Below are 27241 nucleotides of genomic sequence, written 5' to 3' on the forward strand. Positions count from 1 at the left end.
TCCAAAGCTGCTTCGTCAATCACACGGCCGGGGATAGGCAGGCTCCTCTCCGTACCGCTACGGCAAAGAACGTGAGGCGAGTCGACGAAGAGGACAGCTGACACATGGCTGTCACAATTCGCTCTCCTCGACATGATGGCATCAGCTGCTGTGCCCGCTACTACACTCTACAGCCAGTACAGGCGTGTTCGACCTTCGCTGGGTCGCCCCTCCGAGCAAAGCCTCCTCCTAAAGAGTTACAAATGAAAGAGTCCTGACGGGCGAGATGCTTGCGGAAGAAATCCTTCTCGCCCTCTCGACAAACCGAACACCGGGGCAGAGCAGACGTCGCTGAGTGCAGGGAGGAGGAGAGGCAGTGCTTGTTCCCTGCACCACCATGGCGAGTGTTGGCAGTGGATTCGACCTACCACTACGCACTTTATGTGTTACGGCGGTTCTGACGCTCTTCATTGGCTACGGTAAGAAATTCATTTTTAGATTTTTCAGTCGTTGCTGTTTCAGTGCATGCGTCCTTTTCACTTTGAGCACACACGCACACTTTTAAAAGTCTTTGCGGGGAGTCTTCCGAGAGCGGCGGACGCGACTGAGACAGCCAAAAATGACCCCAAGGCCCAAATAGGCACATCCATTAATTTTTTGTGTGGAATTGCCAGTCTTGGTGTCAGTGACGATCGAGGTCGTCAGGTGACTGAATGAACGGGTCGGCATTCATCCATCTTTTACCACCAGTACATGGATGACTGTGAAAATTTGTACTGCAATTGCTTTTGCCTTTGTGTAGTAATAACTGTTCATGTAGAGGCGACGGTCTCAAATAGGACCTAGGTTGCAAACCGGAACGGTCTCAATATTCACTTTCTCTCTTGGTATTTTGATTAGAAACATTTATCACAGTGAGACTACGATGTGTTTTACTCAGCGCCAAAATTCCATGGCTCTGCGATGACCAGAAGCGCCATACCAAGCATTTGAGTTTTTGACGTGTTGCTTCCCACTGCGACTTGAGTTTTACGACTTTCGAAAAATCAACTTCTTGTCGCAGGTAAGCAGCGGCTTGCCTCTCGCCAATAAAGCACCGCATACCGATCAAAACTAATGGAAGCACACACAAGGCTTATTGTTACTCTGTACTGGCCGTCGTGGAGTGATAGCAATTACCTAATTTCAGACCCAGAGTGAATTTGACGTGCACTCTAAAACATGTCCGGTTTGGAGCCACCTCTGATTTGCAGCGAAACATTTTGCAACTTGGAGGCAATGGGTCAACACAAAGGAGTGGCTCAGTTCGATTAACTCTGGCCTCAGAGCAAACTTCAACATGCCAGTTTCCTTCCACAAACATATTTCGAGTGAACAATCAACGCTGATGATCGGTTTGGGTCTATACAAATTTGGCTGTCAAGCCGTTCCGGTATCGAACCGTCGCCTCTACACTCGTATCTCTCTCGTTATCCGGGCACTCCGGCGGCTGGTCACTGCCCACAACTTGGAAATGTCAGTAACTCTGCATCATACGTTTTGAAGGGGAAAGGCCAGATATCTGACATATGACGTCACTAATTCCACAAAATGACGCAAAAGTGTGGTAATATTCCCACTAAAACTCACCCGCAACTATTCCTTGGAGGTGTGGATAGGAGGGGTATGACTGTAGTCCCCATTCATCAGCTAGGTTGTCATGGAGACAAGTCACTGGCATCCAGATAGCATACGGCCAACGGTTGTATGGGATTCCTTTGCAAGTTAGTGTAAGGAGTGAGATTAACACACAAGAAACTTTCCCTCTCCTGCATGTGCGTCCACCCATTTCCCGCTCTCACCCCATGTAGCTTCAAATCATCCTTTCTCCCAGCCAACCCTGTCCCGTCCTACTCTCTCCCACCCCATCCCTCTGTCACACCACCCTGTCTCACCCATTGTTCTCTCCGTCACCCCAACCCCTCTTTCCACCCCATCCCCTTTCCCACCGTATCCCCTCATTCACCCCATTCCCAGTCTCACACACCCCTCCCGCTCTATCTCCCTTCCCACCCCACCCCCTTTCTCTGTCACCCCATCCCCGCTCTCATGCCCTCTCTTCCACCCCATCTCCTCTCCCCATCCATCCCCTCTCTCACTCACCCCTCTCACACCACATCCCCTTTTCCACCCCCCCCCCCCCCCCAACGCCTCCCCAGCCACCCAGATCATTTCATGCTCATTTGAAAGAGTAAATCATTCTCATTACCCATAAACACTTGCTGTGTGCATTCCTATGCAGTCCATTGTCAAACATCCGCCGGACCTACCTTATCATCATCATCATGCAGTGAGGACCTGGGTATTGCCAGTGGGCTGTTGTCGTCACAGTACTTCACTGCTTCGTCCAGCTACAGTGACCAGTACGTTGGTGCCACGTATACGTATCAGCCGGGAGATGCACGTGCTGGCAAGATGAGGGGCTACGGTGGTTGGGCGCCCGTAACCAACAGCTTGGAGGAATACCTGCAGGTGAGCTAAGCACATGTTTGCAGCCACCTTTGTGTATACTCTATACCATGTACGGTAAAGTCCGCTGCAAACGCCCACCCCATTTTTGCAAGATCTGCTGGCCTATACGCACTGACCCCATGCACTTTCACCCCTACTGTACGATAGTGCATCTCACACCGTAGCGTGAGGAGCGCTTTGCTACGGTAAACTATGTCCATTTTCCGGGTTTCAAAATATTTTTGGGCACTAGTTACGAGCTAGCTCCTAGTGATTTTATGAGGTTGGTTGTGTTATTTCGCAAATCCAAACGGGAGTTACTTCGGAATAACAAGGTAGCAAAGAACAGGCTATTGCAGGAACCAAACACACTTCTGACAGTGTTTCCAGCCATCATTTCCAAATCACGCAATGCGCAAAGGCAAGGGTTTTTCTCGACCACGTCAGAGTTTTCAACAAGTTAGCAGCGACTTTATAGGTACAGGTGTACTAGTAGCTTCTGTGACATCCAGCCTGTTCAACTTGTAACTGCAATACTGCGACCTGTCAAGTCGTTGAATGACGCTTCGTCAGAACAATCACCGTTCCATTCTGAAAGCGCGACATCGTGGCACTGCAGAAATTTCATGATTTGAAAACCAGATGGATTCTACGGCATTACTTCATGGAGAACGAACTAATAGCAGAGACGACTCATTCATCGTATGAAAGGAAATCTCGACCGAAGTTATTTTCTTTGCAGCAAGATAATGACAATCGCTTTTGCAGAGACTCTTGGTAAGACATAGGCAGTTTGTAGGCATTATAGTCGTTCTCGTACGCATTCGACCTTCATGCCAGTTTTCTACAACTATATTGACCTGAAAAAGGCGGAAATAGTATGGACCCCCTGGGGTGGGCGTTTGCAGCGAAGTGGGCGTTTGCAGCAAAGTGGGCGTTTGCAGCAAAGTGGGCGTTTGCAGCAAAGTGGGCGTTTGCAGCAAAGTGGGCGTTTGCAGCAAAGTGGGCGTTTGCAGCCGACTTTACGGTAATAGGCATGTAGAGTGAAATCTTGTGGAAAGCTCGGAGCTTCTTCTTTGATCTACATTATTATTTCGATTTTTGCAACAGGACTAAAAACAATGGAGTTGCGACAGTTTTACGGTACGCACAATACATCAGACTTTAATGACTGATGCACCGCATTGATGCATTGATGTACAGTGTGGATGTCTGTATTTCGTGACAAAAAACCTGGTTGCGCGTATACTCTCCAGTGTGGCTTATACTCTAGTATGGCTAATTATGCGGAAAATACATGGTATATACTATTTATCTACTGAACTGAGATGTATCCGCCATCAATTTAACTTTTATGTATTTTTCTCTCTGGATGTCTATTATTGATTTTGCAATCATAGATAGACTATGGCACTGAGGTCTCCATCACGTCCATGGCCATACACGGCTTCAAGTCCATGCACGAAAGCAAGGGACGATACGTCACGTCGTTCAATATCTATATCGGCACCGGCAACGGAGTATTTACAAGTGTGGCACCATCCTTCAACCTGGTGCGTACAATAGTGTGGCCTCCCTCAGACCAGATACTGTAGAAGGGTTAATTTTAGCGGGTAAAAACTTTAGCCCTTTTTGAATCTGGACTAATGCGTAATGAAATATTGTAATGATCCGAGTTTCGGAGTTTAAAAAAGGATGATTACACTGTACTGGATACGCAAAGTTTCGATTGGCGCAGCGAAACTTTAGCGAAACTTTAGCGAAAACACTCCTTTCTCTAAAATCGCTAAATATCACCGATGCTAAATTAGCCATTTTACAGTACCGTGTAACTTGTAGTTTTAGGGAATCACAAATTCCGTGTCAGGGACCTGCCAGGTTTCAGGTGTACTGTAGAATTAGGTGACCAGCATTCCCTTTACGTGCAGCGCATACTCTGGTGCCTTTTAGGTGTAATCAAAATTTAAGTGCCTGTCAGTTTTGTGCCCTATTACCGCACTTTCCGACTGTTTATCGTCTTGTTACAGTCGTGGCCTGATAGTTGCTGCATAACTCATTCTCATGTGTTTCTTCTCTTTTTTACATCTATTACTGGCTCAGTATCCGAGTTAAAGTTCTCTTGACACAATCTTTATTGGGAAAATTGAAAATAATAGAGATGTGAAAAACAAAAATTAATAGATGGAGCCGCAATGCAATACAATGTCCAAAAACTCAAGAATTGTATGTCTGTGAAGTACCATTCCACTTAGGCAGTTCTCAGCCGGCACAGAGTCGTGAAGTTCATCCTGTTACGGTGGTACGATCATCTCGAACCACGCAAACAGGTGACTGCCCATCGCATAAGGCGGAATGACAGCCTGCAGCGGAGGTCACCCATGACGGCCGATAGGTGAAGGTCGACGTTCTTTTCCGCAATCGTGCATGCTAGTGCCTTCAGGGCCATTGAACAGACTCTGCCAATCATGCCCGAGGTAGAGAAAATTAAAGGAGTAAATGTACCTCTGTCCACTGCTGTCACCCGCTCTCCGTACTGGCGCTTCTTCGTCTTTTCATGAGTTAGGAGCTGGCTGATGACTTCCCGACACGGTCGCAAGCTTGCTTCTGGGTGTGTCACCCGGATATCAAAAAAGGCACCCTGCTGCCTCGTCCAGAAGCCACCAGCCCAGATCTCTAGGCGCGCCCCTGCCGAGCGGTTGGCTGTCCTGCCTTGGAGCCGCTCACCATCATATGACAGTAGACGCGGTTCTACCTCAACATCCCGGACCGCCTCACGCATCACGTCAGCCAACAAGTCCCGGATCTCGTTGTGGCGCGCCATGGGGTAGCCTCCTGCCGGACACATCATTGCATGGTCGATGGTCATTGCAGCACCACATACCCAAGTCAACGGCAGACCATCAGGCTGCAGGCCGTAGCGGATACAGAATGCATCTCGGAAATCGGATTATTGAGTACCATCTGCATTTAGGATGATGGTTCTGCCGTTAACCAAGACAACACACCCTTTTCCGCGGCTGTCTCCACTAATAGCACCTGCGTTGCTGTCAGGTCCGGGCGTATTTCGCTAACTAGATCCGTGCTTCGGGTAGCTCTCTTCCTCCGAATGCGCCCTGCCTCCTGCTGACTGAGGGCTATTGCCTCATTCGGTTGGTCTATTAGGTCAATATCGTTGGTGCTTGTTGGAAGTGCTGCTGGTCTGATGCAGGAAGCCACAGGAGCCACAATCTGTCTGGAGGCAGAAATCTCTTGTTCGGCCTCCACCCAGGGCACAGGGATCGCCATGCCACCAAACCGCGCTGGTAGCGATAGCAGCTTTCTTAGTGCCGGCTCGTCCGAACAGGAATGGTCGCTGAGCGCTGGCCGCAGCTTGGTCGTAATGGCTGCATCCAGACGGGCCAGAAGATTCTCAGGGCAAGACAGGATGCGCAAGTGGTACCACCACTTGGACAAGAGGCCCTTCACAAACACCTCGTACGCTGCATGTGGCTGAGTGGCGGCCACCTTCGCCAGGCGCTCAATTTGCAGCGTCCACTTGTCGATTAACTCTGTGATGTACTCCTCGCAGAAGATCGATGAACCGAGTGACCCGCCAAGATACCGAGCACCCTCAGTCACAACACGAATGCCGCGTGTCCCTGAAAAGCTGGAGTGCCAGGGCCGAATGCTGCTCCTTGACAATTAGTGTTGTCTTGCTCGGCGTTAGGGTAGTATCCATAGCCAGGGCCATGCTCCAGAACCCCACCTAAGTTTTCTACTACCGAAATTACCGAAATATTATTTACACAGATAATAACATGTTATGCAGTAAATGAGTGCTGCTATCCTCCAGTGGTACCCTGGGTACGTAGATATTGCTTGTGCAGGCGTGATGTTGTCCAGGGTGGCAAAACCAATGACTGGAGCATTACATACAGCGCATTTTCAGTTCCGGGACACACAGGACCACTGGTGTGGAAAACTTGGCAGAGTTTAATTTCACCTGCTGCATTTCGATCATCCATCGATACTTTTTTAGGGTTCACTGTAAAAAGGCGATGATGCCTGTTGGGAATTCCGTAATAAGATAAGAATAAAATTAAAAAAACAAATAATATTTTGCGCCTAATCTGCTTCACGTAGTACAGTCAGACCTCGCTTAGCCGCACACATCCGTTTTCCACAAAAATATCCGGATAGGCGAGGGAAACGGATAATCGAACACACATACTGTGTGTATGCATGGCATCTGCTGTAAATCGGTAACCAACGATTTTCTTCCGGATGGTGAGGGATCCGGATAAAAGAGGACCGGATAAAAGAGGACCGGATATGCGAGGTCTGACTGTATGCCAAAGTTGACAATCTATACCCTCACGGTAGCTCTTGGACAATGAGGACACTTTCAAAATACCGTATTCATGTATTCTCTATTGTAAGCACAGGTCTCCGTTACTAGCACAGTCTCTAATACTAGCACACTGTGAGCACCTTTCGAAACGTTATAAGCACGGTCTCCAGTATAAGCGTGGGGTAGACATGTGTTAAAAATAATGTAAGCTCAGCGTGTATTATAGAGAATAATTATAGTTCAATATACAGTAGCTTGGTTGTGTCTGCAATGTGATTAATGTTTTGCATATTTGTTTTGGTGAATTTAGACGTCTTTCAGCGGCAACACGGACAGTTCGAGTGCACACAAACACACCTTCAGCCCGCCACTTAAAGCTACCGTCATTCGGTTGTCCAACTTCACAACAGCAACAAGTGTTTTGCCGGGATTGAAGATAGGCTTTCGAGGATGCAACCCTCCGCCCGTGTTTGCAGGTATGCAGCGATTTGCTACCTTTGTTGTGTGTGTGTGTGTGTGTGTGTGTGTGTGTGTGTGTGTGTGTGTGTGTGTGTTTGTGTTTGTTTGTGTGTATGTGCGTGCATGTGTGTGGGTGAGTGTATGTACATGTACATGTGTGTATATGTGTATGTGTGTGTGTGTGTGTGTGTGTGTGTGTGTGTGTGTGTGTGTGTGTGTGTGTGTGTGTGTGTGTATGTGTGTATGTGTGTATGTGTGTATGTGTGTATGTGTGTATGCATGCAATTGTTTGTGTGATCAGAAACGGGGTAATTGGGTCGTCCAAAATTCAAACACTTCAAAGTAAAAAGAACAAAATGTTACGAGCTATGACAAACTGTCCACCAACGTAACCAGATCTTATACAGTCAGCGAGTGCGACAAAATGGCGCAGAACTGACAAGGAGTACTGAGACCGTGCTCTTCTTCGTTGCGCTTTTCTTCCCCTCTTGGACCTTTCCGAACCTGAGCCTTCCAAGTTGGAAGGTTGTTGGTTTGCGCCTTGGAGAAGTGTTGGAGCTAGGTGTCAGGTCCCCGAATGTCTCAGTACTCCTTGTCAGTTTTGTGCCATTTTGTCGCACTCGCTGACTGTATAAGATCTGGTTACGTTGGTGGACAGTTTGTCATAGCTCGTAACATTTTGTCCTTTTCCTTTCTTCATCATAACTTCAAAGTACTTTTTTTTTAAATTTTCCTCGATATTTTTCCAACTCCTTCACTACCGTAAAAGTCCGTAAATAAGTACGTATTTACTTTCGAATTTAGTGACCACACCCGTACTAACTTTCGGGCGAGTACTGACTTTCGGGCATGAACAAACTTTCGGACCTGACGTGTGTGTAGTGGAGAAGTCATTTTCATGTCGATGTACATGCTACGTGCTGCATGTGCGCACGGTACCGGTACTTATTTCGGGCAGTATGTTTATCGGGCTTGACTTGACTTCAACAGACAGAGCCAAAAGAATGAAGGGGGTATTTCTTTCGGGCAGGTACTTATTTACGGACTTTTACGGTAATGGATACTTCAAAGTACCTGTACTTGTCTTTAATACATAGGGTTGCTGCTGTGTTCTTTCACCTCTTCGCTTTGTTTGCCAACGTATGTGCCTGTTCATGCCTGCACATCCAATGTACGTGAACCCGTGGGATACGCATTGCAGACTTGCAGGCATGCGACACGGCCCTGGGCGTGAGCAGCGGCGTTGTCAACAACTCTCTGATCACGGCTAGCAGCGTGTACTCGCTCAGTTACGCCGCCTACTATGCACGCCTGTACAAGTCCTTCGGGAACGGCGGCTTCTGCGCCTCAAACGGCTTCACTGCCAGTGACTACCTTCAAGTGGACCTAGGGCAGGTGAGGCTGGTGTCGGCCATAGCGTCGCAGGGAATCGAAGACTCGTTCCTGACGAGCCCCTACTACACTTCTCGCTACTCCGTCAGGTACGGTCTGGTTCCAGGCGGCGTGAACCTGACCGAGTTGAAGAAAAGCGGGCAAGCTGTGACGGTAAGTAGAACAAAATAGATGACGATATGCCGAATAGCGTGCAACTAGACTTGGGAGGGCATTGCAGAGAAGTTGCATACAAAGTTCAAAGTTGTACAGCTACCTGTGACTTGTGCTCCTGCACAGCTCATGGCCTATCGTGTATAAATTGTAATGTAGTTTGTATGCAACTGGTGTGCAATGCCCTCCCAAGTCTAGTTGCACGTTACATCTATATAAAAGAGATCCTTCCCACAAGCACGACTTGATCAGATTGATCAGATTGGGCCAACAAATACCAAATCCCACGGTCAGGTGTTACTCAAACACATACCTGTACTCACTCGATTAGAAGCCGGGGCTGCTATTTTTTCATTCTCTATTTTGACGAGGCTTCTAACTTCAAGAGGGGCTTCTATTCGAGGAGGGGTCTTTTATTATTTCAATCCGTACCACCCTATTCCAATCGAATCATTGAGACTTTCATATCAACGCAACTAGGACCCGAGTTTGTTCTCACATACTACGTTGACCTGGACATGTACCGGTAGGGAAATACGGGTTTAGCTATACACGACTCATACATTACCCACGAGCGACTCACGGAAAGGGTAATAACATACAGATACAAAATACGCAAGGAGAGAAAAATGTAACTAACTGCCCATCTTGGGGTTTGAACCTAGGAATCTGTATCAACACAAGCTCTACAAATAAATACTCTTTTACTGCGAAAAACATACTTTATATCAAAATGCAACTCCTACACCGGTATGTGCATCCATGTACTTCTGAAGTAGATACACGATATGTTTTGTACGCCCCTGCCCATACCATACATGGCACTACCTGGTCACCCCATGGTTTTCCATTACGGCATTAGCAGTCCGTGCTTCTGTTCGAGACAGGCTTGTATGTATTAACCTTTTGAGCACGTGTGACGTTCTGACACGTCATGACCACTGCCACTGTGACACGCGTGATGTTCTAGAACGTCACGAGTCAGTGCGGAACTACATCGATCCCGCGTTTGGTTGAACAAGCGGTCACGTGCTCCTGCGTACACCAGTCACCTGGTCACCGCGCCTGCAGGGTACAACTTACTAGCCTGTTTGACCTTTTTTGGGTGCAGTCCTGTCACTCGAGTTGAACTCGAGTTGAACCTTGGTGTGAAAGTTGTCGCCTGCTGGCGTGGTGACCAGGTGATTTGGGCACGCAGGAGCACGTGACCGCTTGTTCAACCATGTTCGATTGGGAATAAAGGAGGAACGCTGCATCGCAGCCTTTTCGGACCAAAACCAGTCGACTCAGCGTCCAAAAGGCTACAACACATGGGCCAATCGCGGTCATCCGTGCTTTTATAAGAACGAAACGGCGCTTTTAGTGACATTTTGCATACAAATCCCCATCTAGTAGGGCGCAGTCACCCAGTTTCGGTGGAAGTGCGCGAGTTCGATTGGGAATAAAGGAGGAAGGGAGCGTCTCAGCTTCCTCGGACCAAGACCATTCGACTCAGCACCCCGAAGACTACAACTGGTGAAAATTTGATTTTAGCCTTAACTTCTCCTTTAACGCAATGAATAGGGCGAGCTACGCACTCAGTACAAGCACCATCAGAAATGTTGTTGTCATGTATAATTATGATAAAAATGGAGAAGGACAAAATGTTACAAGTTATGACTAACTGTCCACCAACGTAACCAGATCTTATACAGTCAGCCAGTGCGACATAACCTCGTAACATTTTGTCCTTCTCCTTTTTTGCCATAATTTAATTGGCTCGCCATCCGAGTTCAACAATCATGATGTATAATTATTCCTTTAACGTTTTCGAGGCCATCTCGTCAGAAGAATTTCCTGGCAAACCAAAATCTATCCGATAAATCAATATAAATACGCACAATGCAAGTGGTAACTTAGACATTTTTTCTCTTTTTTTGGTTATTTATTCACAGCATGTGTTCAGTGGCAACACCGACAAAAACACGGTTGTCAAGCAGTACTTTGCCGCGCCAATACGGGCACGCTTCATCCGAATGTTCGACTTCAGCCCGCGCAGCACGCACAGCGACCCGTGCATGCGTATCGAGATCTACGGCTGCATGGCGCCGAAACTGACCACGCCGACACCGTCGCCGAGCACAGCGGCCAGCACCGCTACTGAGCCTGGCGCTGATATCACCACGGTGACGAAGACGATGACTGGGACAGTCCCGCCGATGGGCACGGATGCGACCAAAGCTACCGCTCCAGCCGTGCATCAAGTTAGTGTTGCAACCGATGCTCAAGTTGGCACAGGTAAGCTGTTGAGAATATGAAGAAATAGAAGTAGGTGACAAATAGCCTCTGCTTGTTATCAATGCAGCCATTCATGCCAGTGTTTTGTGACCACTACTAGTACGTGATAGCTGCGTAACCGTTGTTTTTGGTTGCGTTTGTTTGGTGTCGTTTCAAGGCTATTCCAAAGTGATGCCAGTAGTTTAGATCCTGGAATGTTTGTTTGGTGCACGTAGCATCGATTGTTTTACACAATGTCACCAACGGATGGGACAGAAGCGGGGTTCATGTATAAATCCAACTCGTTCTAATCATCGGAGGGAGAACCTGTACTGCATGTGTGGTGGTCTGGATGCATGCTTGGCTTCCCGTCAATGCTCTGTGCTCCTCTGCTGTTTATGTGTGTTCAGATAGCGGAGGGAACCCACTCACTTCTGCATCGTCCACTGTCTCCACGTCAACGGAAGAGGGCACAGAGGACAGCAGCAGCATTGTAGCACTCGGTGCTGGAATAGGCAAGTATTCAGATGTGATTGAATAAGCAATATGGAGACGAGAGCTTTATTAGTGAGATCAAAAGTACTAACGAAGCGGACATTAGAACGTTGATATTGGAAAACTTACGATTATAAATGAAGAAAATTCCTAACTATTTTTCTTCATTTAAAATCATACTTTCGTTATTTCACTGTTCCAATGTCCGCTTCTTTAACTTTACTTTACTTTTGATTACATTGATGTGATCTTTCTGGCATGAAACTTTCTAGCGTAGCTTTATTATTATACTGCTGGGAAAGCCCAGATCCTCTGGGGCTGATGTATTACCTGATGACGAGATAATTGTGCGTTTTGTTTTCCAAATTCCGCACACTGTGGGTGAGGTTTCGGTACAGAGAAGCAGTTCTCTATCGGTACAGAGAAGCATTTCTCTATTGGTTTATGTGTGTTAGTGTTTGTTCGGTGTATTGAAATTTTAGGTATGAAACAGACGCACCAAAAGTACCGAAAATAAAAGTACACCGAAAATTTCTGAAATTACAGTACTTCTAAGATGCTCTATCTCCTGACAGTCGATTGTCTTGACCTTCTCAAAAGGAAGTTGGTAAACAAAACAGCGTTTTGTTTACTTAGCGTTTTGTTTACCACAGCGTTTTGTTTACCAAACTCCCACGTGTGAGAGGATAGAGGTCAAGACGTACCCATACATACTTCCAAAATGCTCAATCTCCGGCCAGTCTATGATTTTCACCTTCTCGAAAGGAAGTTGGCTGCCCTCTACACTGGTGCTCGCGCATTTCCGCCGACTTAACTTCCTGCCATCCAGAGCACACAAGAAGTCCATCGAACCTTGGACTTGGTAAACCTTGCATGAAAGTATCACTCCCTGCTCAACACACAGTGTTTCGGGAAATTCACCAACCATCGGCTATAAAAGTATCGCCTAATCTGACAGTCAGAGAAATAAGTTACACTTTGCTTCATCGCTTGCAAGGCTGTGGGGAAAACCCCAGATGTGCAGGCAGCGCACTGGTGGTGTAATGCTCGCTGTTTGCAGATTACTATATCACATGATTCTACTTGTTGCTATGGTGTGTTTGTTGCTATGCTGTCCTTGTTTACTATGCCCAGCCCTTGTTGCTATGCTGTGTTTGTTGCTATGCCCTGCCCTTGTTGCTATACTCTATACAGACAGAAAATTTAGTCGGTCAAAAATTTCGTCCAACTCCAAAGAAAGGGAGTTCGTCCGTTTGAAAATTAGTCCATGCACCATAAGATTAAAAGCTGGACAGGGACAAATCGACATTAGTCTGGCATCATTAATTTAGTCCAAAAGCTCCTTGGACGAAAACGACGAAATAAAATTCCAGACGAATGTTTCTGCTTATACAGTACTAGCAGCACCCGGCCAGCGTTGCCTGGCCGAACGTGGCATGCGGGTGAAGCAAGTACATGAACAGCACACGTGCTCAGCACGTGGTGGTGGCTACACGATTCGCACGCTTCGCGTGCTCAGTGCTTCTGTGGCTGCTTCCGCTAGCTACACGATTTGCACGCTTCGCGTGCTCAGTGCTTCTGCGGCCGCTAGCTACACTGTTCGCACGCTTCGCGTGCTCAGGGCAGCGCTGCTCCGCAGCGCTTCTGCGTAACACACAGACAAACACACGTCACAGGTGCCTCTTCTTTATAGTATATATTGTGTGTTCCAACATGCCATTCTATTGTTTAGGCGCCGGTGTAGCTTGCATCCTGATCATCATGTTCGTAGTCCTGTTCATAAAATACGGACGGCGTGGCAGGAAGGACATTCCCGATGGTGGCAGGGGGTCTTCCAAGTAAGTCAGATTGTGGGCTGTTTGTTGAAGCATGCGATATCCTCAGGTCTGAATCGTTTGGTATTGTGCCGACAAGTCCAATCCTGGTACAGTGAAACCTGTCAAGGCAACCGCTCGGATAAGGCGACCACCTGTCCTAGAAGACCACTGCAACCAGGACCAAGAGATGCTATTTCCAGTCTATTAACCCTGGATAAAGGTGACCGACAGAGACCACATTTTGAAGGTCCTTTTGAGCGGTCGTCTTAGACAGGTTTGACTGTATCATGATTTGGCTGATAGTTCCGGACAGAACTGTGCAACCGCCCCAGAGCTGTGAACACCGCACCGTGCATGCACAGGCATAGAGTGCTGACCTCTTTGCCGGCCTGGATTGCATTGCAGGCAGCTGTTCTGTTAGAGCATGTGAGACCAGACCCTTACAGCATCCAAACAGACGCTCCAGTTTAGCCAAAACTGAGTAGCTGATACATGCACACATGCATTATGGTTTCCAGTTGTACCGGCTGAATTTCGCCCCTCCCCCTTTTTCCACCCATGAGTTCGTATATTTCTCAAACGTGGTCACACTATCTATGTTATTGCTGTCATTTGACAATGTACAGAGACGGACTTAGCACCAGTGATTCGTCCAAGGCCAATCTCATGCATTACAGGTTAGTGTGTACTTCCTAACATGACACCGCTAGCCCTTACACCTACAAAACCCCAACATTCACACACACATACACACACACAGCCTTCCACATAGCGCTACAAGACCCACCAACACCTCTCCGGGCTTATATATCGGCACGGCAAGTACAGTCATACCTCGCATAACCGCACATATCCGTTTTCCACAAAAAATATCCGGATAGACGAGGGAACCGGATAATCGAACACACATACGGTATGTATGCACTGCATATGCTGTAAATCGGTAACCAACGATTTTCTTCCGGATGGCGAGGGATCCGGATAAAAGAGGACCGGATAAGCGAGGTCTGACAGTACCATCCTCATGTTGCCTGATGATTGCGTAAGCATGAAACTCAGAGCAGCGATTAACTAGCCTTGCTTGGGGGAATGCTTGCCCTTGTTGTTCTGGGTAAGTGTGGTATACTGGTAATTATTTCGCAAAAGCTTGCATGACACTTCTTGCGTTGTAAATAATGCGTATCAGTATTTGCCGCCTTGCGGTGCTTTCCCCTTGACGAGATGTGCACACTTCAACTTCAAGTTTCCATTGCTAAGGTGTAGGTTAGTGCAGGCCCGTAGCAGCCCCATTTTGGTTGGTCCGGCAAGATCCGACCTCGATGCCCCCCCCCCCCCCCCCCCCCCGAGCCCACACTCCTAGTAGTCCTACCGTGACATATGCCGTTACATGTACAGGTACAAAATGCACATGATTGTACGTGCATGTACATGCATGTAATCGTGACCATGCAGAGTGACATAGGGCGAGAAAAGGAAGAAGGATGTTCTGCATGAGTCAGGAAAAAGGGCATCAGCATGTTGTGTCCGTCCAAACAGAACTTGTTGAAAAACAAACAAACAAACAAACATGGTATTCGCAACAACATGTACATGATATGTACTACTAGAGTTCAAAGTATATCCTCTTGCTATTACCATGTACTACATCTACTTATTGCACATATTATGGGTGGACATCCTGAGCTGCTTACATGTGTGAGCTCCTTTTTTCTCTTTTTTTTTGGCCGAATATTGGTCCGGCAGCTGCCGGACCTGCCGGACCGCCTGCTACGGCCCTGTAGTGTGTACTTCATCAGTGCCTCTCTCTTTCTTTCTCTCTCTCTTTCTCTATTTCCACTTTCTCTCTGTCTTTTCTGTCTGTGTGTGTACACGTATGTCTGTGTGTGCCCTGTGCTCTGTACGCCGACTCCAGTTCATCAACTGAGACACACATGGAACCGAGTGCAAGGTAATGCGAATCAGAATGTTGTGGCTGACTGTTCTTGCCCTTCTACCTGTCTCATATTCGCCTCATCAGAGATCATACTTTGCATGCAGTATTTCAGGTTTTCAAGCCTGGAGTACCGCATGCAAGACATAAAAGGGCTGTTCATTTTGGCCATTTGCCATATAGCTGAAGACATGTTGACCTATACCGTTAGACCTCCTGTGAATAACGGACAGCTGCATGTTAATCACAGAATGCTCTTCCAGCATGCACGAAGTTGATAGAGCTCGATCCACGGCACTCAGTGTGGTGTGTATGCCTTACCTGCCAACCATACCGATTTGGCCGGGAACGTACCGATATCGAGGGTGGTGATAGGCAACCACAAGTGCATTTGTCTCATGTCTCACAGCTACATTTGTGTACATTTTCATACCTAGGTATGTCATTGTCCCGATCTCAAGTTTGCAAAGGTTGGCAGTATATTTATGGTATGCGTGTGTGTTTGTGTTCCTCTGTTCTGCTAGGTCATCTCTGCCTACTGGTAGAGTCAGTGAGTCAGTCATCTACCACGCACCCAGGTGTGTACGCTTAGCAGGGCCTTGAAGAATGGGCTCTCCCAGTCGGGGAAGGGTGGGGGGGGGGGGCACTACTCGTACAAAACAATGCCGGGGGCGTCACACGCGGTACGTCCAGTACGACCATGGTCGTACCACATTTCGTCCGCCCAGAGCACCGGTAGAGCGCTAAAACGTGCCCTGGTGGCCGAAAAATCCGATCCCCCCCCCCCCCCCCCGAACCCCGGACCCGGCCGTAGCACTCCCCACTGCCCTGTACCGCACCTGAATGCCATACCAACATGCAACTCGATGGGACAACTCACTAGATACTCAACTTGGCTATACTGTAAATCTACTAATTTTCGGCTCATTCAAATTTCGGCCTTCCAGGGCTAAAACACATTTCGGCTGTAACACATTTTCAGCCTGTGCTGCTGCTGCCTGTATACACTGGCACACTGAAACTTGCAAAACAAAACTTCGGCTGCAACAAATTTTCGGTCAAATACGATCAGGCCCGAAAATAGCCGAAAATAGATATGCACCGAATATTTTGTTGACTAACAGTAGTCTGAGAGTGGATGCGATCAGATGCAGCGGTCGTCCGTGATTTTCTTACTTCTCACGACATCACCTTCCAGCTGCTTTACAAAGTTCGGGATAAGGTTGGACTTGGTGCTAGAGAGTCCTTTGTGACTGCGTGTGTACTGTAAAACCGGGAATTTTCGGTGGTGTGATATTTTCGGTATTTCCTAAAGTCAACGGTTCGGTAGCGCAAAAATTTCGGTAAACCAGTTTTTCCAGATCCAAAAATGCATTTTCCACTCTGTGTGGCATGGCATTGTTGATTTTAGGTGGCGTTTTATTTTTAGATAAAAAGGGGGGGGGGTTGTCAACTGACAACCGCTCTACTGTACCACAATCATTGTGTGTACAAACGTTTTATTTTAGGTAAAAATGACCTGTACCGAAGTTACCCAAAATACATCTCCACCGAAATTTTCCGGTTTTACAGTAGATGGTGCTTGTACCGTGAAAATGTCGAATAGGCCAAAGTGTCGTCTTGGCCTACCGACGAACTTCTCCTCAACGCGATATCGCCACGCCACACAACGAAAGACTAGGTTGTTTCTCGTTACAGAGAGAGCTTTTCTGTTATTATTCTCACAAAACGACGAGACAACTGACACCGAGACAAGACAAGACAAGGGAGTATATTACGGAGACGTGGAAAAAGTGGGGCGGTGGAGGCGAAATAGGTGCTCATGTATGATATAACTGGTCCCGAAAGGGACGGGAGACAAAGACGGCAGACGATCAAATACGACGGAGACAAGATGGCAGCCGGACGAATACAACGGAGACAAGACGAGAAAATGCGTATACAACGGGGACAAGACGAGAAAGAGTGCATACGGAGGGGACAGAAGACGGTGCAGCCGCAAGTACCAAGCATTCCAAGACAGCGCAGCAGCGTGTACCACGGGTCAGCAGCATGTACGACAAAGAGACACAAACGCAGCAGCAGGCACAACAAAGAGACACAAACGCAGCGGCATGTACGACAAAGAGCTACACGTGCAGCCGCATGTACAACGAAGAGCTTGGCAAATTTCTTCTCGTGTACAATGCTGGAAAGGATTGCCTTGTGTCTTGCTGACATTGGCTGACAATAGCTTCTTCTTGTTTTTCTTTACCTGAGTAGGCGTGGGGCCTGGTCGTTCGTAGTAAGTCATCATGGCGGATTTGCGAGGATTAAGCTGTAGCTGTGTTGCTAAAGCATGAGAAACGATCACGTCAATACCGGCTGGTACTGAGACGAACTCAGGGTCGTGGATCGATGGTGAGCTTGAGAGTTGGGCGCCAAATGTTGTCTTGACATACCAACGAACTTCTCCTCGACGCTCTACCGACTGGGATGTTGCGAAAGAAGGATCCACGAGCGGGATTCGAACCCAGCACCCCTGTCTTTCCGGGACAGTGCCCCACCGATTAGGCTACCGGGGATCACACACACCTGGAGTCCTTCTTGCTACACTGCTCCCCGCCCCAACAAGCTGTATCCTCACGCCGTACCTACTCGCGGGGGGTACGATGGGTCGTGGATTCGAGCCATTGCCAGGAGCCAATATTGCAAAAGAAGGATCCACGAGCGGGATTTGAACCCAGCACCCCTGTCTTTCTGGTACAGTGCCCTACCGATTAGGCTACCGAGGGATCATACATACTCGTGGGTCCTTCTTGCTACACTGCCAATGTTGCAACGGCGTGAGGACACAGCCTGCTGGGGCGGGGAGCAGTGTAGCAAGAAGGACCCATGAGTGTGTGTGTGCTCCCCGGTACCCTAATCGGTAGGGCACTGTCCCGGAAAGACATGCAGGGGTGCTGTGTTCGAATCCCGCTCGTGGATCCTTCTTTTGCAACAAAAGGTCTCGAATTTGACTGCTGTGCCTTATTCCCAGTCAAGAGAACCGGGTGGATGGTTAGGAATGGTTTTTTGCTGCTTGATGCTGACTACAGGAAAAGAAAAGGCGACCTTGAGCTTTCTGTCTGTGTACGAATCACGTCTGCAACTTTTAGTGCAATGTACTCCTTGCCACCAAATGCGCCGCCATGTACTAGGCTGTGAGGATTGGATGGTGTACATAATAGAGAGGTTCTGCTATAAGTGAAACGACTACGTAGAGAAATCACACAGAGAGCAGGTGGCTGCGTTAGAGTCTACGACTTTGCATGTTTTGGGTCCAGATTTCTACGCGGAGGTGAGGTTCTCTATGTTGTGGCACACGCCAAGAAAATGCAAACGGATCTGCTGGGTATCATTCGAGTGCAGGCAGAAAACTGCCAAATATGGAAGGGGAAATTCCCAGTACACATTCCACGTCATTTCTCTACGTGAAACGTAGAGCAGAACAGGATTTCTTTACGTTACGGGAACGCGAAGAGAGTTTGCGTGGTTCTTTGCGTCGCGTTCCCGAAACGTAGAGCAGAACCTCACTAATATGCAAGTCTAGTACCTAGAAAGCTACTCTCAACCTGCTGCCGTGCTGCCCAAGAGATTGTGAATGGCAGCTATGCGTAATCTTACTGCTGTTTAGTTTTCACGGGGCAACGGTCCACTTCAGGCATGTACATTATGATACCATCCCCTGCGTAATAGGTCACGAACTGTGTACATTATGATACCATCCCCTGCGTAATACTAATAGGTCACGAACTGTGTACAGTCATACCACAGTAAAACCTGTGAAGGGGACCACTCGGAAAAGGCGACCACCTGTCCTAGAAGACCACTGAAACCAGGATCAATGGATGCTATTTCCAGTCAAATAACCCTGGATAAGGAGACCACCTGGTTACAGAGACCACAATTTGAAGATCCCTTGAGCGGTCGTCTTAGACAATGTTTCACTGTACCTACTAATAGTGTGTACTACAGCTGGTTGTATCTACCAACTATGGGATAAGTTGCCCAGCAGAAAGGCTGCAGCTATGTTTAATAATTTATACCTAGGTGCCATTGTCTCCTTCCCCCTGCATGCCTGGTTTCTGCCAAAGATCAGGCTTGAGCAATGATCATACTACTGTTTAAATTAGTGTTTAAACCGAACACGGATTCTTCGAACGAATAATCTATCGAATAATTTCGCCCTCCATCGAACGAATATTCTATATTCTATCATACGCATGATGGAATTTTTCAACACTTTTTCAGTACTTTTTAAGTAGTTTTTTTGAAATTTTTCGCTGATTTATAATAATATCGGATTTTTTATTGTGGAGGTGCATAACCGGTTAACCGGTACAGCACATGCACGTACATGTACAATCATGTACATGTAGATCTACCAGTATGTGCACTGGCAAGTACAGGGTGCAGACATGACAGAAGAGCACAGTATGGAGAAAAAAGTTCAAAAAACGTTCACGGTTCGCGTGAGACTCGGCTAGAAGCCGAGTTTTCCGCATCCGCAGGAAAGCCACCACCCTCTTGGATCAAGGCGCAGATGCAGCTCCTAAAGCGGTAGGAGGTGAGTAGATCAGACCCACCACAAAGTGGTCAAAGACCGAAAATCACATTCACTACATCTGTCATGGCCGCGCTTGGCGGGTTTGTGACTTGGCTTAGATCAGTCTAGTGGCTACCCAGGTAGACGACCAATATAGTCGCCATCCAAGTTGCTAGCTCACATAGAACGACAGGTTTCTAATTCCACTTGAACAGTGTTTGTTTGAACCATTGCAGTACTAGATCGAAAGATCAAGTGTGTAGAGTCAAAAGACCAAAGCAGGAGAGAGTCGGAGTGACTCTCCCAGAATCGAGAGGAGTAGTGAGCTCCCCGAGGATCGAGGATGAATGTTAGCAAAACAGCTCCTTATATATGCTACATTATGTGATCAAAAGTATACAGTGGCAAGAATGCGTAAGGATTATTTCTACTTGTATATTACAAACAGTGGTGCAATATGTGCAATCAGCCAAACTAGAATATAGTACAAAGAATGAGCAATCAATACGGGGAGCTCGCTCACCCACATTACATGAAAGGACTCCGAGGCTCTTCGTGCAACGGGGCCTGGAGTATGCTGTCGGAAGTTGCTGCAGCTAGAGCACGCCGCCTCCGTACGCTGCCTTGGTCGTTGGTCACCCTTCATCTCCTGCCCGTAGGCTCTTCCCTCTCATTACCCCGTAGGGTGCTTCACGGTCAAGCCGTGACCTCTCCCAAAAAAGGGATAACGGAGTCCGCAGTGCGCGAAGCACTTGCAGGACCCTTTACGTCGTACGACGCGAGAAGAGGTGCCATGCTTGCTCGACTAACAAAGGTATCAGCTCCCTTGCAGGACTAAGCAGGGTCCCCTCAAGCTCAACAGTGTAGTGAGTACAATGCTGACGACTTGTACTGAAGGTGTAGCCGCCGTACGACAACACTTGTGACTCGAGGCCACGAGTTGTAAGCCATGATTGCTCAACTAACGAAAGTGCCAAATCCTTCGTAGGACTAATCATGGTTCTTACAGAACTCTAGAATATTTCGGAGCCCAGCTTTTGGCTGCTGAACTCAATGCATGGTCGCTTTCACGACGAGTCTGATCCGGGTCATGACACATCCATGTTTCCCTTGTATGGAAAGAAGAGAAGTAATACTAGATACCGGTAGGAGATTAAAACTTGGAGGAGAGGAGATTGAGAAGAAATACTACGAGCAGATCTACGCAATGCAAATATCAGCAGGGCCAGGGTCAGCATTGAGCATAGATCGCAATTTTTTTTTTTTTTTTCGATTTCTGACAATTCCTACGACTATTCGATTATTCGTTCACCCCACGAATATTCTAAATTATTCGATTATTCGATTATTCGTTTCAACACTAGTTTAAATACATCCGGTATCTTGGCTGTGTTCTTGCTTCTTGCAGGGAGACAGGACCAGAGACGAGAAAGTCCGCTGTCAGTGTCCTGTACAAACAGCCTGTCCAGTAAGGAACTCTCCGTGAACTAATTGATCTGTAGTTAAACGTCAGCACAATATACCACGTACATAACATGCTATTAGTTGCCGGAGCATAGTGCGCACTTTAGATGTGCTATTTCAGGCCCCTAGGCGCAGGCGCGCACTATGCTCCGCATATGAAAATGAATGTACGTACCTCGAAAAGGGACCTCCAACAGTGTCCATGGTGTGTGTGTGTGTGTGTGTGTGTGTGTGTGTGTGTGTGTGTGTGTGTGTGTGTGTGTGTGTGTGTGTGTGTGTGCGTGTGTGTGTGTGTGTGTGTCTGTGCGCGCGCGCGCGTGTGTGTGTGTGTTTACGTGCATGTGCATGTGTATGCACTCGTGCGCTTGTGTATTGCATTGCAGAAGTGAAGCAGTGCGTTACACAGACATCAAAGAAACTGGACCCAGTGCTACCGTAGCTAACGGAGACAACCAGTACGCCAGACTCAGGTTAGCTCCTCTTACGTCAATGGTACTCATCATCACTATCATTCCCATCATCATCATAATCATTACGCCATTATCACTACCATTACATCATCCTTATCATTACGTCATCAATATGCAATGGTGATGTCATCTTTATGACATGGTGACATCACAGGGATGTACACTGCACAGTGCTGCAGTACTGATGTGCCGACCCCTTCATACTGAGACATGAAACCCATCATTGGTACGTCTAGGTGGCCATGAAGTCGAGACCCTCGGTCGGCGGAGCTCCCAAAACTTCACCACCACTTCAACGATTCATGTTGTGCGTGCTTCCCCAGCTGCAGCTCATGTTTGGCATATTTTAAATGTATTTGATTGGTGACTATTGTAGTTGGAAGTTTTGTGTTGCTATAATGAGAGAAACATCCAAGAGCTGATCTGGTATTTGACCTGTTCCGTGTGATGGTCTGATGTGTGCGTGCGTGTGTGTGTGTGTGTGTCTGTGCGTGCGTGTGTGTGTGTGTGTGTGTGTGTGTGTGTGTGTGTGTGTGTGTGCGTGTGTGTGTGTGTGTGCACAGTGCGGATATGCCCGTTATTCCTTCTGCAGTGCGGACCTTGGAGAATTCCACTGGCGGGTAAGTCCTGGAATAGTTCTGGAGCAAGCACGGCTGTGACTGTGTGTAGATATTAAAGCTGTTTGGCGATGTGTGGCGTGCTGGGGTGGTCCCGCAGGAGTGGGTGGACGCCACGTTGGTCCCCATCCCAAAGAAAGGGGATTATCTCGCTGTGATAATTGGCGGGGTATCTCACTGCTGGATGTTGTGGGCAAGGTTCTGGCGAGCGTCATCCAGACTCGTCTCCAGTCCGTGGCTGCAGATTTTCTCCCAGAGTCTCAGTGTGGCTTCAGGCGTGGCCGATCTTGTACAGATATGGTTTTCAGTGTTCGGCAGTTCCTCGAGAAGACCATTGAGCACGACTGCAAAGGCTTCTTTGTATTTATAGACCTCAAGAAAGCCTATGATTCCGTGCCTCGGGATTGCCTGTGGGAAGTCTTATCCCGAGCGGGTATCCCTGCTCCCATGCTTGCCGTGATCCGTTCCTGTCACACTGACATGTCGGCGGTGGTTCGGGTAGAGAACACGACAACTGACCCTATCCGCGTCACGAATGGTCTCCGTCAGGGGTGCACCATGGCACCTGTGCTGTTTAACATCTTCATGTGGGCGGTGGTGACTGTGTGGCAGCGACGAGTCCGAGATGTACCCGGTGTTGGTTTTGAGTTCCGGCATTGTGATGGTGACAATAACCTTTACCGCAAGCCTACCAGGACGGATCCGGTTGCCATTGCCACTGAGTCACAGTTTGCAGACGACTCAGCACTTTTCGCGACGACTCGTGCAGGGGCGGAGACGGCACTTGCAGTGTTTGACACGACCGCAGCTGAGTTTGGGCTTAAAGTTAGCGCTACCAAGACACAGTTCTTGGTTGCAGGTAGGGATGTTTCGCCTGGGGACTGCGCTCCAATCGAGCTAGCTGGCACGGTCATCGAGTGTGTTTCGGAGTTCCGGTATCTGGGATCTCTCATTCATCGCGGTGGCCGGTCGACACAGGACATCACTGCTCGGATTGCGCATGCCTCTCGTGCTTGTGGCGCCTTGCAAGGAACCATCTTCAGCAATCCTGACCTTGATTTGCATATCAAGAGGTGTGTGTTTAATGCATGTGTGCTGTCGCTCCTCCTCTATGGGTCAGAGTGTTGGACACCATTGCAACACGATCTCAGACGTTTGTCAGTCTTTCATATGCGGTGCATCCGTTCCATCCTGGGTGTGTCCCGCAGAGATTGCTGGAATAATCACACGACCAACGCCCAACTGTTGAAGATGTGGGGTGACTCTGATACCATCTGCGTGAAGGTCGCACAGCGTCGCCTAGAGTGGCTGGGCCATGTTGCTCGAATGGACAGTAGCCGGATGCCGAGACAGATCCTGTTTGGCTCACTTCTCACACGTCGCCCAGCACATGGCCCTCGCAAGCGCTGGAAGGATTGCGTTGTCTCCGACTTAAGAGTTCGTGGCCTCGCCAAGGAATGGTACCCTATCGCCTGTGAGTCCCGTGCTGACTGGCAGACTATGTACGCCGAGCCTGTGGAGAATGTGCCTCAGCCTGACCCAGTGGTATGTGCGGATTGCAACCGGTCATTCTCGCGCCCTGGAGATCGTGCTCGCCACAAATGTGTGGTTGAGCGGGCAAAGCCGATTGCTGAGCAGCGAGGGGCTTGCCACTGTGGAGATTGTGGGCGTTGGTTTCGCAGCAAGGGTGGTCTAGCTGTTCACCGCTGTTCCGCACCTCAGCCTCAGCCTCCCGAGCCCCGGCAAGTCTATGTGCAGGATGCCTGCTGTGCTGCGCACTGTGCTGTGTGTGCCCGCTGCTTTCGGTCTGTGCAAGGCCGCGGTCGTCACCGGTGCTCGAGGACTGGCCCGCGCCCGACTGCCCAGCAGCGTAATTCGTTCAGCCATGTATGCGTGTGTTCTCGCCGGTTCCGTTTGCGCCACCATCTCCGGCGTCATCAGGCTGCGTGCTCCATCTTCCTCTCTGATGCCCCTCCGGGGCCCACGTGACCCCTGTGGCAGTGGCTCTACAGGGACAGGGACAGGGGTGTGTGTGTGTGTGTATGTGTGTATGTGTGTATGTGTATGTGTGTGTGTGGGGGGGGGGGGTTGTATCTGTTTGTTTGTATGTGCATATGTGTGTGTGTGTGTGTGTGTGTGTGTGTGCTTGTGTCTGCGTGCGTAGATGTGTACCTGTGTGCGTGTGTGCGTGTGTGCGTGCATGTATGGTAAAATTAATGGTATATGCATGCATGTATGCATGTGCTTACAGATACAACGATTCCGACGGATTTGACCAGTTGCCGGCCTACTCCAGCCTGCACATCTATGCCAATCCTGCTGACCGGCAACAACAGACAAGCTGTGCACAGACGGCAGCCCTGGACACCGCCACCACCGCTGCCACTACTACTGCTACTCACAATGGTACAGCAGTGCACGGTAACAGTGGTCGGAACAGCTTGGCCACGGCCGGAGAGAGCATGAACCCAGCGTACACAGTTCATGATATCGATCAGAAAACCGACGGCAGCGCTACCGCAGACGGGCATTATGATAGCACTAATCATGCACCGTTGCAGCCAGCCGTGGCGTCCAACGCAATCGGCGGCGACTCTCCTCAAGGCCGCTACAGTCACCTGAGGCACTCGGTGAACTCCAGTACCAAGGCCGGAGGCGATAAGGAGCCCGCCAACCCACAAGATGTCTACTCTCACCTTCACGAGCAGCCCAAAGAGTCCACCAATCAGTATGACTCGCCCAAGGGGGCCGCCAATGCGTACGCGTCGCCCAAGCCGACTAGCGCAGCGTGCGCCGACAACGGAGAAGGCACGTACAACACCTTGCAACGAGCGGATGGCGCGTATGATAACCTGGAGCTGAAAAAGGACAATGTCTACAGCACACTGCAGCAGCAGTCCAGTGCGGACGACACGGCTGTCACTACTTCACCGTGATGAAGATGCCCTGTGGAGTATTAATAGTCTGCAATCCATTGTTAAAGCATACGGGCCAGGAGTGTGGATACAGCCGCTCACTATGACCTCACCTTGCGCAATGCGTGGGCACCAGGTTTCCGCCTTGATTGTGATCCCACTTGCTGCCTGGTGATGGCCCTGTGCTGTGTTATGCTGCTGTGCTGGCACTGGCGTCTCAGAGATCCTGCAACTACGGCGCATTGCCGAGCATTGGCATGCCTTACCATGCGTCTCTTCCACTCACCAGGAGCCCCTGTCCATGCACACCGTAGACTGATTCTCTGGACGGGCGGCCGGGCACCACTGGACCATGATGGTGGATTTCCACAGGCTTAAAGACCTGCAGAGTATGTATTGATGCAGACTCACCCTCACCCACCCACACACGCGCATGCACCCCCCCCCCCCCCCACACACACACGTGGGCGAAAGTCAAAACAAAAAATCCTAATTCCTCAAACATACTCAAAGCCAGCGGATCACGCTGACCCGACAATAAAATAATTAATGTTACCTGACCTTATCGGTCCTGTACTTCAGAGAAGCTCCATAGACCGTGTAGAAAGTACCCCAGGCTGCATGCACCATGTCAGTGCATCCAATAATCATTATAATGTTCTACGGAGGGTCTAGCGTCCCTTCTAATCTTGCCCCTCCCCTCAGCCCGCCCCCCCCCCCCCTCCCCCAGTCAGCCAATTGAAGGTACTAGCTTGTACACATAAGCTGACTGTCGTTTCGGCCGCCATAGCGGTCACCGGTTATCAGTAATTTAGTATCCATGTTAGTACCTTGTTAGACTGCTTTCGAAAGCTTGAGAGTATGATATTCCTCTTTATAGATAGTGCCATGCAGTGTTCATAAAAGCTGATATTGAATCATTGCCGCGATAGATCAGTTTTAGAAATTTGTCTTCTTTCAACGTGTGTTGTACTTAGCATGGTTTCTTCGAGTTCATGCGCGGAGCTCTTGAGATTAAATTTCGGATCAGGGAGTAATACTGGTATTAAACTTCTCCCTGCGTTGGCCAACACAACCACTGCAGAAAGGCAATGCACTGATGTTGCAGTGACGACTCTAGCCTTGTTAGCTACAACTGCAGTCTCATCCGATAACCTCAGTTTTTTTGGTACACGTCGCATTATGTATTCCATGAATGGTTCTCAATTTTCAATGCCCATGTTCAGCTGCATGCCATCCAGGGCAGTGTGCACCCAGGGCTGCTCGGCACTAGCTGTTGACCTGGGTAGCTACTCTCGCGCTCTCGTTCATCCATTGCCATAGCTACCCAGGCACTTCATAACCTTGTGCTCTTCAACTTTCTCTTTCTCTCCCATCATCTGGAGTCCTTCGTGCAACCTTGCAATAAGAACCTTGTCGATCCGATTTCTCTTGTGCTGTGCGAGCGAGACCTAGCACTGTAACAGAGTGATACAGTCTGTGCTAAACCTTAACCAGATGTTATACTGTTCACAACAGTAGACGGTGATGTGGTGTGCTTGCATCATTTTTTGGTGCTCTCCATGCAGTGTGCGGGCGGCTGGTGAAATTTGAATGTTCATTTTGTTCAATGCCAAGGGATTATTAATTAAAAATAAGGGATTATTATTTTCATTAATTGTGCCCATGCTGAAAAATATGATATGCAAGCGGACTGAGTGCATGGTGGTATGGCCCTGCCGCCGCCGCCCCATGTGATCATAGATACATCTGCACACACAGTACAACCTGTCAAGGTGACCACTCGGATAAGGCAACCACCTGTCCCAGAAGACCACTGAAACCAGGATCAAGGGATGCTATTTCCAGTCAAATGACCCTGGGTAAGGAGACCGCCTGATAATAGAGACCACGTTTTAAAGGTCCCT

At 48.6% G+C, this 27241-nt stretch overlaps 1 protein-coding gene across 1 annotated transcript; it reads left to right on the forward strand.

The window, feature by feature from the left end:
- On the forward strand, positions 1-26759 carry LOC135828372 (uncharacterized). The gene is made up of 15 exons (XM_065340823.1): positions 1-458; positions 2261-2490; positions 3870-4022; positions 7110-7275; positions 8460-8803; positions 10738-11080; positions 11470-11574; positions 13287-13392; positions 13998-14048; positions 15284-15319; positions 15826-15879; positions 21277-21336; positions 21716-21802; positions 22366-22422; positions 24671-26759. Exons 1-15 carry the CDS (start codon positions 377-379, stop codon positions 25353-25355), a joined length of 2559 nt encoding a protein of 852 aa, XP_065196895.1. The 5' UTR covers positions 1-376; the 3' UTR covers positions 25356-26759.
- Positions 26760-27241: the final 482 nt, after the last annotated feature.

The sequence above is a fragment of the Sycon ciliatum genome, chromosome 12 (genome assembly GCF_964019385.1).
Source record: "Sycon ciliatum chromosome 12, ocSycCili1.1, whole genome shotgun sequence".
Taxonomy (NCBI): domain Eukaryota; kingdom Metazoa; phylum Porifera; class Calcarea; order Leucosolenida; family Sycettidae; genus Sycon; species Sycon ciliatum.

Bases quoted from the DNA above. Each gene is read 5' to 3' on its own strand.
- LOC135828372 (XM_065340823.1), top strand. From the start codon at position 377: ATGGCGAGTGTTGGCAGTGGATTCGACCTACCACTACGCACTTTATGT. The intron at 4,023-7,109 runs GTGCGTACAATA...TGGTGAATTTAG, and splicing joins TGGCACCATCCTTCAACCTG to ACGTCTTTCAGCGGCAACAC. The intron at 11,575-13,286 runs GCAAGTATTCAG...TCTATTGTTTAG, and splicing joins AGCACTCGGTGCTGGAATAG to GCGCCGGTGTAGCTTGCATC.